General features: G+C 36.6%; 2 protein-coding genes across 6 annotated transcripts in view; one reads left to right on the forward strand and one right to left on the reverse strand.

The window, feature by feature from the left end:
* The window catches only part of LOC125653591 (ATR-interacting protein-like), a 30,184-nt gene extending 16,027 nt beyond the window's left edge, over positions 1-14,157 (reverse strand). Inside the window, exons 1-5 of one of the 3 annotated variants that reach the window (XM_048883155.2) lie at positions 14,024-14,157; positions 9,099-9,249; positions 6,170-6,290; positions 3,991-4,321; positions 1,125-1,291 (exon numbers count right to left, since the gene is read on the reverse strand). In XM_048883155.2, coding sequence (XP_048739112.2) covers positions 1,125-1,291; positions 3,991-4,321; positions 6,170-6,290; positions 9,099-9,196 — 717 coding nt within the window. In that variant the 5' untranslated portion in view covers positions 9,197-9,249; positions 14,024-14,157. Of the gene's footprint in view, positions 1-1,124; positions 1,295-3,990; positions 4,322-6,169; positions 6,291-9,098; positions 9,256-14,023 lie in introns of those variants that run through there. The other 2 variants (XM_056143933.1, XM_056143934.1) reach the window with 2 other exon arrangements.
* LOC125653592 (ectoderm-neural cortex protein 1-like) overlaps positions 9,179-17,500 on the forward strand; it is a 9,306-nt gene continuing 984 nt past the window's right edge. Inside the window, exons 1-3 of one of the 3 annotated variants that reach the window (XM_048883157.2) lie at positions 9,179-9,278; positions 14,384-14,576; positions 16,644-17,500. The exon at positions 16,644-17,500 is cut by the window's right edge and continues 984 nt beyond it. In XM_048883157.2, coding sequence (XP_048739114.2) covers positions 14,385-14,576; positions 16,644-17,500 — 1,049 coding nt within the window. In that variant the 5' untranslated portion in view covers positions 9,179-9,278; position 14,384. Of the gene's footprint in view, positions 9,279-14,185; positions 14,577-16,643 lie in introns of those variants that run through there. The other 2 variants (XM_056143935.1, XM_048883156.2) reach the window with 2 other exon arrangements.

Raw genomic sequence — 17,500 nt, forward strand, 5'->3', positions numbered from 1 at the left:
GAGGTTTTCGGGACAAACATTCTAGTCAATGACGCGGTAATGCCTGTGCGACATTGTATCACAGTAGTTCTGAAGAAACGATGTCACATCAACAATCAAAGGCATCTATGGTGGGAATGTTGGAAAGATTGAGAGTCCAAACGATGTTATTATCATGAAATGGGTATGGATATGTTTTTCCACGAATCGTTCGTCTTCTAATGGAGCCCGCGCCCGGAGGCCTCTATCACCATCACACCGACTGATAAATATAACGCATCGGTACCCTCGTATAAATCAACTAAGGTTTGCCTATTTTTATTAGAAAACGGAATACCTATTGGTTTCAAAATATTCCCAAAATCGATGCACTGTAAACTGTAATAATCTACAGAACAGAGTTCGCCGCCATCACGTCCAAAGGGACCCTACTAAACGCGCCTCTAATTTGAAGAGTGCCGTAATGGAAAGTTATGCACTGCAAAGAGCAACAACTCGAATAGTTCTATGTTACTTCCGATTTCCGAAGCAGCATATCGAAAGCACGTTTTCAATTTTCCCTTCGATGTTTTGTAAGCAACACGACAAGAGCGACAATAAAAATATTCTGAAAACTCAACACCCACGTGGCACAAAATAAAACAATAGAAACTACCCACTACCCATAATAAATATTTTTTTAACAGTCCAACCACGGACCAATTAAAATATGAAAAAATACGACCACCCACACAAAAAAATATCGTTTGCCGCCCGGCCCCCCCATTTGATCATTTCTGGAACAGCCCTTACAATCTTTTACAATTTTCAAACGCAATGCTTACAAGTATTATTCCAGATACTGTGACTGTTTTACCTAATAGCCATCAATCTCAATCAGTGTTTTATTTTGATAATTTTACAGATCTATATTAAGATCTTATGCCATACTGATATTTAATTGCGTTTTATCATGGCATTCCTCTTCTTGCCCTTGTGAAGCGCCTTAGAGTAATGTGTTCTATATAAGGTGCTATATAAATTTTATCATCATTATATTATTATTATTGTTACAAATTAATTATAACTTTTGTGAAGAGCTCTGTAATGAGCTTCAGACATTCAGATAAACCCCACATATCTCACACTCAGTAAAACATCAGTACCTCAGCTTTAAGGAGGTCACACTGATTTTTGTACATCTCAAACTCCTCTCTCATTCCCTCAGATATCGGGCTCCTCATTCCCAAGCTCTCTGAAGATGTTGAGGAACTGATAGTGGAGGGCAATGATGGCTTCCTGTTGGGAGGCTGAAAAGGAATCTCCTCTGACCCTGCTAAAAGAAATTTAAAGATATATAATCTTAGTGCAACATTACGTACAGCTTGTGGGACTAACAATCAAAGTAAGAAATATCATTAAACATCTATAGGGTAATTCTATAAAACGCATTATCTGATTGGTCTTGACAGTCTTGTGCAAGGGAGGATAAAACTGCATATCTCCCCATCACATTTCATCCCTTCGGCAGCCTCGTGCACTTTCCATAAATTTTACGTTAAGGTAAACATAGTTTATTGTGACATCACAATGAGTTCGAGTCATTACTTTCATAGTTCATATTGCACATAAGGAATTAGTTTATACATGTACAGTATGTGAGTTTCTGATGCAGTATAAGGAATTTGTTTATACATGTATGTGGGTTTCTGATGCAGTTTAATCATCTGATTTTGGTTGACACAAAAACCCTGTAAGTAATCAGCATTCAAGGAGAAAGGAAATACAAGAAATGCTGTATTTCGTTGTTTGTACTCTTTGATATGTGTTACCGTTAATAGGGCGATCTCAGCTACATACAATGTATGAATGAGCAGACCCCCAATTTCAAATGCATTTCTGTAGTCTTGCTTTGTTTCGGTATAATAAACAATTTATTTTATGAATGTTCAGGAGATATGCAGATCTATTCACTCAAAAAAAAAATAAAAAAATAAAAAATCCTATTCCCCTTGGGTGAACAGATCTTCATATCTCCCGAACATTAATGCAATAAATCTATAAAGTCAATGTCATTCTACCGATAGCCTTGAAATAAGCACATCCCTTAGACATATGCAAACGGTTGTCAAGTATTAGGGTCTAAAGCATCTCATAACAAATTACAACTTTGATTCAAATTGAAATTGGGAGATTGTACATATGTATGCACTCCAAACATTATATGAAGGAGATATAATTATTTGTATTCATCAACTAATCACACCACACTTTAATTGGGTAAATAAGCTTCATATAACATAACAAGAGGCCCATGGGCCACATCGCTCACCTGGGTCACCTTGGCCCATACTTAAACAATTTCCCTATGATATATTTGGATGTAAAACTTTGATCCCTGTGGCCCCAACCTACCACCAGGGGCCAAGATTTTTTTTTACAAAACTGAATCTACACTATATCAGGAAACTTTCATGTAAATATAAGCTTTTCAGGCCCAGTGGTTCTTTAGAAGAAGAATTTTAAAAAAATTCTCTACATATTTGTATGTAAAACTTTGATCCCCTATTGCGACCCCATCCTACCCCGTGGGTCATGATTTTAACAAATTTGAATTATTTGCACTATGTCAGACAGCTTTCAAGTAAATTTGTACTTTTCTTGCCCAGTGATTCTTGAGAAGATTTTACCTATATATTTGTATGTAAAACTTGATCCCCTATTGTGGCCCCGCCCGATCCTACCCCCGGTGATCATGAAATTAACAAACTTGAATCTGTACTATGTCAGAAAGCTTTCAAGTAAATTTGTAATTTCCTAGACCAGTGGTTCTTTAGAAGAAAATTTTCAAAGATTTTGCATATAAATTCGCATGTAAAACTTTACTCCCCCTATTGTGGCCCCAACCTACCCCTGGGGGCCATAATTCTAACAAACTTGAATCTACATTATGTCAGGAAGCTTTCATGTAAATGTAAACTTTCCTAGCCCAGTGGTTCCTGAGATTTTCCCTATATATTTGTATGTAAAACTTTGATCCCCTATTGTGGCTCCACCCTACCCAGGGGCAGGGGGGGGGGGGGGGGGGGTCATAATTTTAACAAACTTGAACCTGCACTATGTCAGGAAGATTTGTCAGGAAGCTTTCATGTAAATTTCAGCTCTTCTGTCTTAGTGGTTCTTGAGAAGAAGATTTTTAAATGATCCCACCCTATTTTTGCATTTTTGTAATTATCTCCCCTTTGAAGGATGCATGGCCCTTCATTTTAATAAACTTAAAGGCATAGGGTCTAAGATATTGGTAAAATTTTGCATGTTCCAAAAAGGTGGCAAAATTAAAGATCATAACTAAAAAATCACAAAAAGTTCATCAGAATGTTTACAAACACATTGGATATGATAGTAATTAGAAAATAATTCCCTGTTCTGATTTGTCTAAACTGGTACCCTGTTGACTTTGCATCTCTTATGTTTGTGTGTAGTCACCAATCAGTGGGGTACCAGTTTAATATATTGTCCTCCAGACAAACATTTTATACAAGGCTAAAACGTCAAAATGACTTCAATTTCAAAGCGCTGCAGCTATAGATAACTCATAATTAATACTACAGATTTGTTTTTTTAGTGTTTTTCTTGCAAAATATTGTGATGTCATTTTTTAGATAAAAGATAGATCCTATGCCTTTAAAAGCCCTTCACACAAGGATGCTTTTGACCAAGTTTGGTTGAAATTAGCCCAGTGGTTCTGGAAAAAGGTAGAAAATGTAAAAAGTTTACAGACGGACAAAAGGCGATCAGAAAAGCTCACTTGAGCTTTCAGCTCAGGTGAGCTAAAAATTGGAAATCAGTGAAGTTCATTAGAATGGTAATGTAATCAGTTAACACTGACAAGCAATTACTCTGATAGGATACATAAGGTTTACATAGCATGAAAAACTGAAACGTGGAGGATAGTAAAGTTCATTCATAAAAATGATGTGATTGCTTTACAATACACTGTATTCTTACGCACTGATTCGGTGCTATTATTACCTGATCTTGAGGAGTTTTCACGCGAAGATAAACTGGTGGACCTCCTGCCAGTGGAGAGGGAACTGGGATAAATTGTAGATCTAGAATTCCTGGAAGAGCTGGAATCAGAGTTGTGAGGAAGAGAAATATCTGAAACTCCGGAACACAAAGGGGGCTTAAATGTCAATCTGCCTGCTGGGGTGGAAGTCTTGTGGGTGAATGTTGGTGCTGATGGTGGCTTGACAACTGGATGTAGGGACAGTGGAGTGGTTGATGGACCAGGGTCTGTATGTGTAGTCTTCTGTCCTGTAAAGGCTGCTCGGGTCATTTTGTCCAACTCTGCTATGTTCTCCTAAAAATGTGCTATATGTTCTTAATATGTATATCAATAAAGCATTGTGCTAAATGTTCTTAAATATATATATCAATAAAGCATGCTCAAATCAAACATCAGAATGATACAAAAACTTCAATCTTTTCCAAAGCTTTGACAATGGTGTACAGGGTTAGATACTATGGTAACAAAGAATGCAGATCTATATGACTTTTAGTAAGATTCAGATAAATATTGTACCTATTCACTTGACATATTCCCGCCAACCCCAAGATATGAACCCAATGTATAAGGGACATGACTTTTAATGATTTCTAGAAAAGACTATTTCTCACATAAAATGCTTCCAAATGGGATAATACAAACAACGCACTCCACATTGGGTACGTTTTGAAAAAAACTGGACATTTGAACTCCTAAAATGTTCTAATGGTAATGAAGCTTTACAGGATTTCCCTAACAAATCTTACTAGAAGTAGCATTAGGGAAGACATGCAGGGTCTAATGTTACAAAATCCAATCAACAGACAAGGCTTACAACATTTAAACTTTTCTCCACATTGACCTCACAGTCTTGTTGAAATGACCCAAAGACCAGTATCAGGTCATACATAGCTTTATTTGTCAAGCACAAGCAGCTATGGGTTCCAAAAGTTGTCATAGCCGAGGGGTGGTGATGGGGATAAGCTCCCATTGTCTATAAAATGCTCCTCATGGCGTGCGCCTCTAATAGCCTCTGAAAACCAAGTCCAGCTCCTAGCCTGCTCGTGTGGTTTGCATCAAGCCCGGCGGAACTGCTACTTCTGATAGGAGAAGGGGTGAAGGTGGGTTACCTGGCACCTGAAAACCAGTGCTTTGGGTAGATGGGGCTCATCAGTCTGGGAGGACAGCTCATCTAAGAGAAGGAAAACTGATTCCAAACCTCTGCTGCCTTGCGGCCATACCCATTTATGGGAAAGGCTAGGTGAAGGAAATCACTGATATAAAAACCAATGGGCGGACTGTGCTCAATATCCAGGGATGGAAAGCAGTCTAGGAAGGAAATTCCAAAATTAAACCACCTTTCCTCGAGGTTATTAGAGGTTTGCGCAGGGCCAACAACCCTACCTATAAAAAAGTCAAGTTATAGAAGCATCAACGACAAACCAAAATCAACATAACCTGGGCCAGATTGGGCCTACTTCAAGAGGAGGCGTGACTCAGAAGTAGAACTAAAAGCGCAGGACATGACCTGGCATGACGCCACAAAAGCAGCCCAGAATCGTGTTCGTTGGAGGACTGTCGTAGATGGCCTATGTTCCTCACGGAACGACAGGCCTAAGTAAGTAAGTACAAGCAGCTATGATTTCCCTTTTATAAATACCAGCATACATCCTATATGATCATGTTCAAGTTTCTAATTTTTAATCTGTTTCAAATTTCCCAACAAACCCATGTGCACAGTATCAAAGTGGGTAGAATTCTAAGTATGTAAAATATTTCTTGGTCAGAATTTTGGTGGTAAGCTTTCATGCATTGTTAGCATCTTACACATTCCTTACTCTAGCTCTGAAACCCTCATTCATGGATTTCACAAATACTGCCCATTCTATCTAAACATGCAGATTGTCTGTGACAGATATCCAGGGGCACAGAAGACAATTTTTGAAACATTTACACCCAACCTTAGAGGTTGGGAGATTTCTACAATATTGGTACAGGACTCTTCTCATTACATATAATATTATCATGCACTAAAATCCAGTAAGCCCCGTCCTTTCTAATCAACTCCTGGTGAATTTCCTGCAATTACCCGCTCAACAGGTTTGTAGACAAAACACATTTTTGTAAAGGCTGGTTTTGTTTGATACATGTATGTGAACACACCTGCGTCAGCACAAAGTCATCGTCGTCATCATCCCATTTATCGTCTTCTGTCTTCCTCCTCTTTGCTCTTGGAGAATCATTGTTCGATCCCTGCATATTTACATTTTTCGACTGGAGAGGTCTAAGATAAAATGAAAATTACTACATATACTTCTATACTTTTACACCATAAGCAATTTAAGCTTAGGACATCAACCAGCATCCATACACATCAAACCGTGTACATGTAGGATCATCGTGTACATGTAGGATCATCGTGTACATGTAGGATCATCGTGTACATGTAGGGTCATCGTGTACATGTAGGATTATTGTGTACATGTAGGATCATCGTGTACATGTAGGGTCATTGTGTACATGTAGGATTATTGTGTACATGTAGGATCATCGTGTACATGTAGGATTATTGTGTACATGTAGGATTATTGTGTACATGTAGGATTATTGTGTACATGTAGGATCATTGTGTACATGTAGGATTATTGTGTACATGTAGGATCATCGTGTACATGTAGGATTATTGTGTACATGTAGGGTCATTGTGTACATGTAGGGTCATTGTGTACATGTAGGATTATTGTGTACATGTAGGATCATCGTGTACATGTAGGATTATTGTGTACATGTAGGATTATTGTGTACATGTAGGATTATTGTGTACATGTAGGATCATTGTGTACATGTAGGATTATTGTGTACATGTAGGATCATCGTGTACATGTAGGATTATTGTGTACATGTAGGGTCATTGTGTACATGTAGGGTCATTGTGTACATGTAGGATTATTGTGTACATGTAGGATCATCGTGTACATGTAGGGTCATTGTGTACATGTAGGATTATTGTGTACATGTAGGATCATCGTGTACATGTAGGATTATTGTGTACATGTAGGATTATTGTGTACATGTAGGATTATTGTGTACATGTAGGATCATCGTGTACATGTAGGATTATTGTGTACATGTAGGGTCATTGTGTACATGTAGGATCATTGTGTACATGTAGGATTATTGTGTACATGTAGGATTATTGTGTACATGTAGGATCATCTTGTACATGTAGGATCATCGTGTACATGTAGGGTCATCGTGTACATGTAGGGTCATTGTGTACATGTAGGATCATTGTGTACATGTAGGATTATTGTGTACATGTAGGATTATTGTGTACATGTAGGATCATCGTGTACATGTAGGGTCATTGTGTACATGTAGGATTATTGTGTACATGTAGGATTATTGTGTACATGTAGGATCATTGTGTACATGTAGGATTATTGTGTACATGTAGGATCATCGTGTACATGTAGGATTATTGTGTACATGTAGGGTCATTGTGTACATGTAGGATCATTGTGTACATGTAGGATTATTGTGTACATGTAGGATTATTGTGTACATGTAGGATCATCGTGTACATGTAGGATCATTGTGTACATGTAGGATTATTGTGTACATGTAGGATCATCGTGTACATGTAGGATTATTGTGTACATGTAGGGTCATTGTGTACATGTAGGATTATTGTGTACATGTAGGATCATTGTGTACATGTAGGATCATTGTGTACATGTAGGATCATTGTGTACATGTAGGATCATTGTGTACATGTAGGATCATTGTGTACATGTAGGATCATCGTGTACATGTAGGATCATTGTGTACATGTAGGATCATTGTGTACATGTAGGATCATTGTGTACATGTAGGATCATTGTGTACATGTAGGATCATCGTGTACATGTAGGATTATCGTGTACATGTAGGATTATCGTGTACATGTAGGATTATTGTGTACATGTAGGATCATCGTGTACATGTAGGGTCATCGTGTACATGTAGGGTCATCGTGTACATGTAGGGTCATTGTGTACATGTAGGATTATTGTGTACATGTAGGATTATTGTGTACATGTAGGATCATCGTGTACATGTAGGATTATCGTGTACATGTAGGATCATCGTGTACATGTAGGATTATTGTGTACATGTAGGATCATCGTGTACATGTAGGATCATCGTGTACATGTAGGGTCATCGTGTACATGTAGGATCATCGTGTACATGTAGGATCATCGTGTACATGTAGGGTCATTGTGTACATGTAGGGTCATTGTGTACATGTAGGATTATTGTGTACATGTAGGATCATCGTGTACATGTAGGATTATTGTGTACATGTAGGATCATCGTGTACATGTAGGATTATTGTGTACATGTAGGGTCATTGTGTACATGTAGGATTATTGTGTACATGTAGGATCATTGTGTACATGTAGGGTCATCGTGTACATGTAGGATTATTGTGTACATGTAGGATCATTGTGTACATGTAGGATTATTGTGTACATGTAGGATTATTGTGTACATGTAGGATCATTGTGTACATGTAGGGTCATCGTGTACATGTAGGATTATTGTGTACATGTAGGATCATTGTGTACATGTAGGATTATTGTGTACATGTAGGATTATTGTGTACATGTAGGATCATCGTGTACATGTAGGGTCATCGTGTACATGTAGGATCATCGTGTACATGTAGGATAATCCGTTTAAGATATTATTTAGTCATATATCATTGGTACCATATAAGTTTTACATACATATAAATATATAATATTATTTAGTGTTATATTGTGTAGCCCCAACCCCATGAAAGGCTCAATCATTATTTAAAAACCTATAGCTATAATACATGTTTCTTGCTTAAATCCTTATAAACTCGAATATTTGGTATACAGTATTGCTAAACATTCTTGTTGAGTATAGATGAGTTGAGACTGTATACATTCTTAAAACATTAAGACATGTAAACCAAATATCATTTTATTATTGCCTAACGTTACTCACAGCATGTTCAGTGTTTAGTGAACAAAGCAATGCTTTCACTGGTTTTCAAATCATGTGACCATACACGCATTACCTATATCTACCAGGCAAAGGACTGTCTTTACTTGATTCTAGGTTGTAAGTAAAGCGCTTGCCTGGTTTGATGCAGGAAAAGAAGGGATTATTTGCCATTTCCTTTCTTTATGGTCATCTTCTCGTCTTCACACAAGGAACTTCGAAGAATCCTGTCAGAGAAATTGAAAACCTTTTAATAGTATGTACCTTAGATTGTTTTTGAAAAATTTGAAAACCAAATGAAATTACATCAAAATAATGCATTGTGTTAAGAATCAAAATTTAGCACGCTGACGTAATCTTTAATTCATGAATTAAATCAAGCAAATAAAGCAAGTTCTATCAATCCTGCATGTGGATTGAGGAATTTAAAATGTTTACCCACACACTGAATTAATTGATAAAAAAAACCTTTCAATTGTAAAGACACATTACGTACTAAAATTTGTGTTATGCTCAATGAAATTTATTCCACATAGAATTTTCCCTTTTGCACAACAACTACAAGTCGTGATAGCGTCTGGTCTGAGATTTTGTAATGTTCTACATAAAAAGTCTGTGATACATTTATTAATATCTATAATTATAACAACATTCAAATGACCACTTGTTATGTAAAATCCTTTTATCTTTATAATGAAAAGTGGCCGATCCAGAGGGGGAGTTCCAGGGGTCAGAACCCCTCCTCCTTTCATTAGAAAATTTTGCTAAAAGAAGGTAAAAATAATGTATTTTGAAAGTGGAAACCTCCTTTGAAAACCAAAAATAATTGGTAAAACCTCCCCCTTTCAAAAATTCCTGGATCCACCTCTGGAAAATTGTTACATATCATATTCTTAGTCTGTATGAATATTATTCTTATCATTCATTATATACCGTACTCAGTTTATATTTGAATCTGACAGTAAGCTCATTACAACCTGTAAACCCATTACTGTCTACAACTGAGCCAATCACTGGACCACATGACATCATGCCTTGGTTCACACAGTAACAATCTGATGTGTGGTACAAACTTGGATACAGTGAATTTATCATTATAACAAATCTTTTCTTCAACAGCCATAATAGTTTTTGACAATTTCAGATAAAGCATACACAGGTACATATATGTAAACTTTGGTATCTCGAACACTGATATGTCAAATACCACGGATGTCTCGAAGTGAGTCGACGGTCCCGGCCAGTTTTACTATATTTATGATTTTAAAAAAACCTGGTATCTCGAACACGGAAATCTCGAATACCTGGCTTATCTTGAAGTAGATTTACTAAAAAAAGTAACTTTTGAGTGTGACGAAAAAAACCCCCAAAAAATTGCGATTTTGGCGATAAAATTATTTCAGTTGGCGGATTTTAATCGGGTCGGTCGGGTAAGGGGAAACAAACTTAATTTTAATTTTGGCCTAATAGAAGTCAAACAAAGACACAGAATCCAAGGAAGCGATATTTCCCATTTCCGTCTTCATCATTATCACAGTGATCGGTTTATCATTTACAAGCGTAACAGAAATCCGGGCATCAGAAATACTGAACTGAACGTGATAATTGATTATCGCTATGATAAACGACCGAAATTTGTAAAATGTAAGTGTTGCAATATCAAATAAAGTAATAGATCGATATACAATATATACATGCAAACGTATTTAAAAAATTCCTAACGTCAAACTAAACTTTTAAAAGGGGTATTTATTTACCTGTCAAATAAAACATGCAACATAAAACATAACACACTATTGGTGTCAAATTCATTAACTTTGATTTCTCGAACCTTCGGATATCTGAAGGTTTTTTTGGTCCTAACAAGTTTTGAATTCGGGTGATGAAACAGCGTATTAGAAACTTACTGAGCACATTCACTTAAGCAGTGATGAATATTCGTCCCACTCCAGCATGTAAACAAGTTGTTTTGTGCCTTACTAAGTACAGGAGTTCTTCAAAGGGAAATAACTCGAACGTATCTCAAAAGCGGTGCATTGCAATAGGTCACGTGAGTTTACTCAAAAATGAAAATAAGCATGCTGTTGCTATCCTTATGGAATTATCGAAAGCCTTTGACTGCCTCCCTCCCAACCTCATTCTACATAAACTAAAATCTTACAGTCTCTCCTCAACAAAATAAAAAATATCATTGATGAAAATATCAAACATTAAATGGTCCGAGTATAGAACCCTGCGGTAGCCCTATGAAAATATCAAGAAAGAAACTTATATTTTGGCCACTTTTTCTACAAGATAGGTAGATATGATATGTAGCAGATCTACGACAGGTGGAGAGAGTCAGTTTTGTACAACTATGTCGATGACAACACACTATTCCACTCTGATTCTGTTTTAGACAATGTTATTAATACACTTCAAATGGAAAGTGGCATTTTCATGAAATGCTAAACCAGAAAAATTTCAAGCAATCTCCCTCAGTAGAAAGACGCACAATAAAAATAAACTTTTAACCATGATTTTTAAGGTCCATTTTGGGTCAGAATTTCGGCCCTTTCCCCTCCTAAGAATTGCCATTTTCCCCCCAATTCATAGCTTGCACTTTTCCCAATAACAAAATTTTGAAAGGAGAATGTATTTGAAAAAAATAAATATTCGATGTGAATTATATACATAAGCCTTAACAAAGAGTTTGGGAATGATGATTTGGATAGAATAGTTGAAAAATTTTGAAGGTTAAGGAAAATTAGATGTGTAAAATAAAGATACATGTAATATAATGTTTGATATGATTTTAAAACTTATTTACGATGAAATGAATTTTTCCCAATTTCACTCAAATGTCGAAAATTTTTCCCAATTCAAAAGCCATAGGACCCTTGTAAAACATGTAGAAAAACCACTGTTTTAACTAATAAATAGAACAATGGTGCAGCCCTTGCCTGCGAGGAAGAAGTGAAGCTGCTTGGTGTTACTATTGATTTTAGTAGAAATTTTAATTCCCATATTTCAAATATTTGTAAGAAAGCAGCTCGTCAATTAAATGTACTAAAGTGTATATAGGGAAACATCTTTGTAAGTTGGGTAAACTCACCACGCATCTACCATTCTTTTATCATATCGTGTGCATACTTTGTTACTTAGCTATTGTAAATTGCTATAAATTTATTATCATCTATTTTACTTAATTTATTATAGTTTTCCTTTAAACATTTTTAGTTATAACAGATCTGTTATATTGCTTCTAAACAATTCCTACTGCTGTGGTTTAAAGGGACATGGACACAATTTGAGCTCAAAATTTCCAAATTTTATTTTTCCATTTTCAATGTTTAAGATGTTTAACTAAGGTATTTTTAATGGTCAGCAAAAATTTGAATGTCAGTTGTCGAGGTATATGGGAGATACAGAGTTCACAATTCTTTGTTATGTCAACAAGACTCGTGCCCTGTTTTTGTTTACATATAATCTAGATATACCAGTAAAAGTTTGTTTAAACCAGATTTTTCAATTTACAAGTTAATTCTGAACTTAATTTAATAGTGTCTAGTGTTTAGCACATCTCATTTTGTTTTAAACATGCTATTTTCTATCAAGCAATCTGTATGTAAACAAAAATATGGCACGATCCTTGTTTACATAACAAAGAATTGCAAGTGCTGTATCTCACTTATAACAAAACACTGATATTCAAATTTTAGTTCACCAGTGGAAATACGCTGGTTAAGCAATGTAAACAATAAAAATGGAAAAATAAAAATTGAGCTCAACCGTGTCCATGCTAGGGCTGAAACGATTCACCGAAATATCGATACTGTTCAATATAAACGCTTGATTCAATGTTTGATTCATTGCATCGATTTTCAATTCGATACATTTATTACAAATGGCCCTTTAACGGGTTCAGTAGAGTACATCAGACTTGGCCTGTACTTCTTATTTTTACCTGCATGGGGAACAAAACTGCCCCGAATAATGATTAGACTGTTGTTTGCCTTGAGGTTGACGAAAATAATAATGAACTTTATCAGTTTAAACTACAGAGCCAACAGGCATCTTGCCATCTGGCAGTTTGAAAAATTTTGCTTTTAAAATTATGATTTTTAATTTTGGAAATCAATTTTTTCTTCAATTCACTCGGATGCTTTTGTTGGTTTCTTCTGTAAATTGTATCATATTGAAAGTATGGAATCGTGGCATAAGTATTGCAATATGTACCGTATCATGAAGGGGGCGAATTGTTTCAGCCATAGTCCATGCCCCTTTGAATTTAGTCCTAGAGATTAAATTTTATAATCACTGTGATAGGCTTTTGTTTGATTCGTATTTAATTTTTAACTTCTGAAATTGTCTATTTATATAGTTATTAGTATGCATTGATGTATATGTGTTTCTGCATGCTAACCAGGGATCAACATTAACGGTTGTCCGATTGCCTGGGACAAGTGAAGACCCAGTTCGGACAAGTGAAACTCAATACACTGTACATACTTGTCCAATTGGGCAAGTGATATTTCAGTAAGAAATGTGATTAAGCTTGATAAACATTGAATATTGGAATATAAAGTCTAACTCCATAGTTTTTGTTTTCTGTACGGAATCATCCATTGTTTATTAATAGCGAAAAACCCTTTCTAGTAGGTCATATCATATTTTGATAATCTCCCTCAATTCAATTTACATCTTTGTCAAATCTTCAATTAAGTTTTAATGTGAATAGTCTACCAAAACATTGGATTGCATTGCATAGAGAAAATTCGAAATATCAATCAATGTGCGATGAAAAACTAAACACTCACTAAATAAGTATGTATGCAGTTTGCAAGATTTATGGCCATTGTTAGACCTTTAGACAAACAGATAGTAACCGTGAGATGTGTGTGCATCATACGATTTTCATCGAGAAAACCTGGTTTACCTGTTAATTTGTCTCTACATTTTTGTAATAGAATGGGCCTACTCCACTATATTATATATTTATTCTGTTGTTTCATGACTTACCTATCACAACTGGAGCCGGGATGAATAAATATTATTAACACATTCTTATGATTCTACCAAAAATGATGAAACATAAAAATATCTATTTTGAACTGCCGCCATTAAATTATATAATTAAATCGTTCATATTTTTGTCGTTAAAAATTAACTATGTCGTACATTGTATTTTCGCACGCTGCACGTACAGATATTTTCTACATGTTTTGTATGATAAATATGTAATAGATGTTTTCTTGTCTGGTCCCCGCCCGCCACTCTTTGATCACTCGTGAGTGATCAAAGTCTGGCGGGGGGCGGACCAGACTTATTCTACTTTCGTTTTAACCTATTATAGTATGCAATCTATCGATTATATTCCAGTATGAGTATGCCTATCTATTCGAAGAAAATGTCGTATAGCGAGGATTTTGCTGATGGTCTCCAAAAGCAGAGGGGAAGTGAGAAGTTCTGTGATGTTGTTTTAGTGGCAGATGATGAGACTTTTCCCTGCCATAAGGTCGTTTTGGCGGCTTTGTCAGAATTCTTTGAAACAATGTTCGACAGCCCCTTCAAGGTAGGATGTTGTTAAAACGTGGAACGGAAAACGGAACGGAAAATATTGTATGTAATATTTGATATTATGAGGAGGTCAGCATTTTGTCATTTTCTAATCTACATTATTTTATAAAATTTATTCACATTGCAACCAGAACTTCTTGTTGATGAGGAAAATATGTTTTACCATTACACTATATGATTTGTCTGATGAAGTTGCTATAAATAGCACTACTAAGCATGGCAATTATTGTGAAGCATCTACATGTATGCTGATGAAAAGCAATAAATCATTTAATTTCCTATCAATACGAACAGAACTTAGGGAAAGTATGATCTAACACCCCATAGGATTTTAATGATGCATTAGTGTTTTGGGCACTTTTGGGGGTGTTTTCGATAATAACCTTGTGTTTTAGCTCACCTGAGCCAAAGTGAGCCTTTGGCTCAGGTGAGCTTTTCTAATCAAATGTAGTGGTCAGCCGGATTCGATCGCCGACTGACCAGTTAGCTCAGTTGGTAGAACACCTGACTAGAGATTCAGAGGGCCTGGGTTCGAATCCTGGTCTGGTCCATTGTATTTTATCCCTTCTCATTACATTTGGTGCTGTTGACTACCCCTGGATTTGCAGGTTGTCCTGCCAGGGGTGAAAAGAACCCGGGTTGTGTGTGTCTTTGAGGGCGAAGACAATTTAAGGAGGGAGGAATGTAGCGGTCAACCAGATTCGATTGCCGGTGGCTAGTTAGCTCAGTTGGTAGAGCACTTGACTAGAGATTCAGGGGGCCTGGGTTCGAATCCTGGTCTGGTCCATTGCATTTTCTCCCTTCCTGTTACACAAAATTTGTCTGTTGTCTGTCGTCATTGTCATCATTGGCATAAGCTTTTCACATTTTCATCTTCTTCTTCAGAACCACTGGGCAAATTTCAACCAAACATCCTTGGGTGAAGGGGATACAACTTTGTTCAAATGCAGGTCATGCCCCCTTCAAAGGGGAGATCATCATCACAAAAAATGCAAAAAAATAGGGGACCGGGTCATTTAAATATCTTCTCAAGAACCACTGGGCCAGAAAAGCTGAAATTTACATGAAAGCTTCCTGACAAAGTGGAGATTCAAATTTGTAAAAATCATGACCCCCAGGGATATATTGGGGCCACATCACGAAAATAAACAAACTGTGTGTAGTCAGGTTGGCTGAGCGGATTTTTGATGCAAAGCATCTGCGAAAGATGTGGATCCACTATTGAAATTTTTTTTGAGGGTTGTAGACTTAATTAGAAAAACATTTATTGATGGACATGTGTTGTGTTGGACCCTTGAACCAAAATGCTACAATCTCGGGCAATAATTTGATCTCCAGTTCCAACAAAACACGTTTCCCTCAAATTCAGTCAATAATTTCATGTACAGTGCTACATGATATGATGCCTGCATTTACTTGCATGTGTTATTTATGGGGGGGGGATCAAGATAAAAGCAAGATCCTGTAGGAGAACATTTTTTGGTGGAAAGGGAGAGGAAAGAGGTGATCAAGGGATAGGAGGAGGGGGGGGGAGAGAAGCAAAGACATTAATACCTTTGGCCTCTAATTGTTTGGTAGAATACATTGCAGGACGGTGGAACTAGATAGGGGAGTGGTTATAGTGTGTAGTGATGTACTTGATTTTGACGATTTTGCAGGTGAAATGACAATAATTTCACTTAAAATTATATCAAAATACTGAAAGAAGCAATAGCAGATCTTATTGAGCGTAGTCTATTCTATAGTGAGACTTGTCAGACTTACCCATACCAAGACTTCTGCAGAGTCTCATATAAGTTCCTGTTTAATTATTCTCTACTCAGGCGCCCAGAAATACAAACCAAATAGAGGTGTAAGTTCCGTTATATACTAGTTCTAGTAGACAAATGGTTTTACTTAAAAGAGGAGTGCATGTCTGACTGCAGTGTTTTTCACACCGTTGAGGCATCACCAAGAGAGGGTTTTCTTAATTTAAGGTTTATTACAGGACTTTGCAAGAGGTTACACCATGAAAACTCTATTTCGAGTTTAAGCTTTTAATGTCGTTATCATTATTTTTTAGGAAGAAAAACAGAGAGAAGTGGTTATAGACTTGAGTCCCGAGCAATGCCGAACTCTTCTAGATTTTATATACACAGGTAAAAATGTTTGGGAAACAGTGGATGACGCCATTGATATGCTGCACTTATCACATATGTACCAGATACGTTCTCTAAGAGAACAATGTTTGAAGTTCTTATACGATAATATTGACAAAGAGTATTCCTTGCGGCTGTGGGATGTCGCAAAACTTCTGGACCTCAGAGATTTAGAGGAAAAATCTTCCACGATCATTTCAAAAGAATTCGCCTTGTTGTCTACAACAGAGGAATTCCTGCAGTTAAATCGACCCGAAGTTGTTGTAGAATTGCTGGGAAAAAAAGATCTGAATGCGGAGGAGGAAACCATTGTGAAAGCTGGATTGAGCTGGATCGAAAGTGACTTTGTAAACAGAGAAATTCATTCAGATGTTATATGCAAAGCGCTAAAGACCAGTAGTGACATATTAAGTGACTTGCTCTCCGAATGTGACTTTCCGCAGCTAAGAAAGAGTGGCATTTTTACGGAGGCGATGAGCAAATATGGACAGACACAGAAGGCAGACTGGGCAAGTCTAAACTTAGAAGAATGTTTGGTTGTTTTGGGCGGGAACGACGAGGGCAGCAATAGAAATGTCATCTGCTTCGGATTTCGTCAGAAAAAATGGTTTACACTGCCACCCATGCAGTATGATCCCAAAATGTATTTCTCAGTATGCACTGATCGGTGTAAATTATATGTGTCAGGAGGTTTTGGAAAAGGAACAGGTTTCTGTGTTTATGACGCTAAAGAAAATACTTGGAGAAATCTTCTCGATCTCTTATCTCCTCGACAAAACCA

This window comes from Ostrea edulis, chromosome 7 (genome assembly GCF_947568905.1).
Source record: "Ostrea edulis chromosome 7, xbOstEdul1.1, whole genome shotgun sequence".
Lineage (NCBI taxonomy): Eukaryota > Metazoa > Mollusca > Bivalvia > Ostreida > Ostreidae > Ostrea > Ostrea edulis.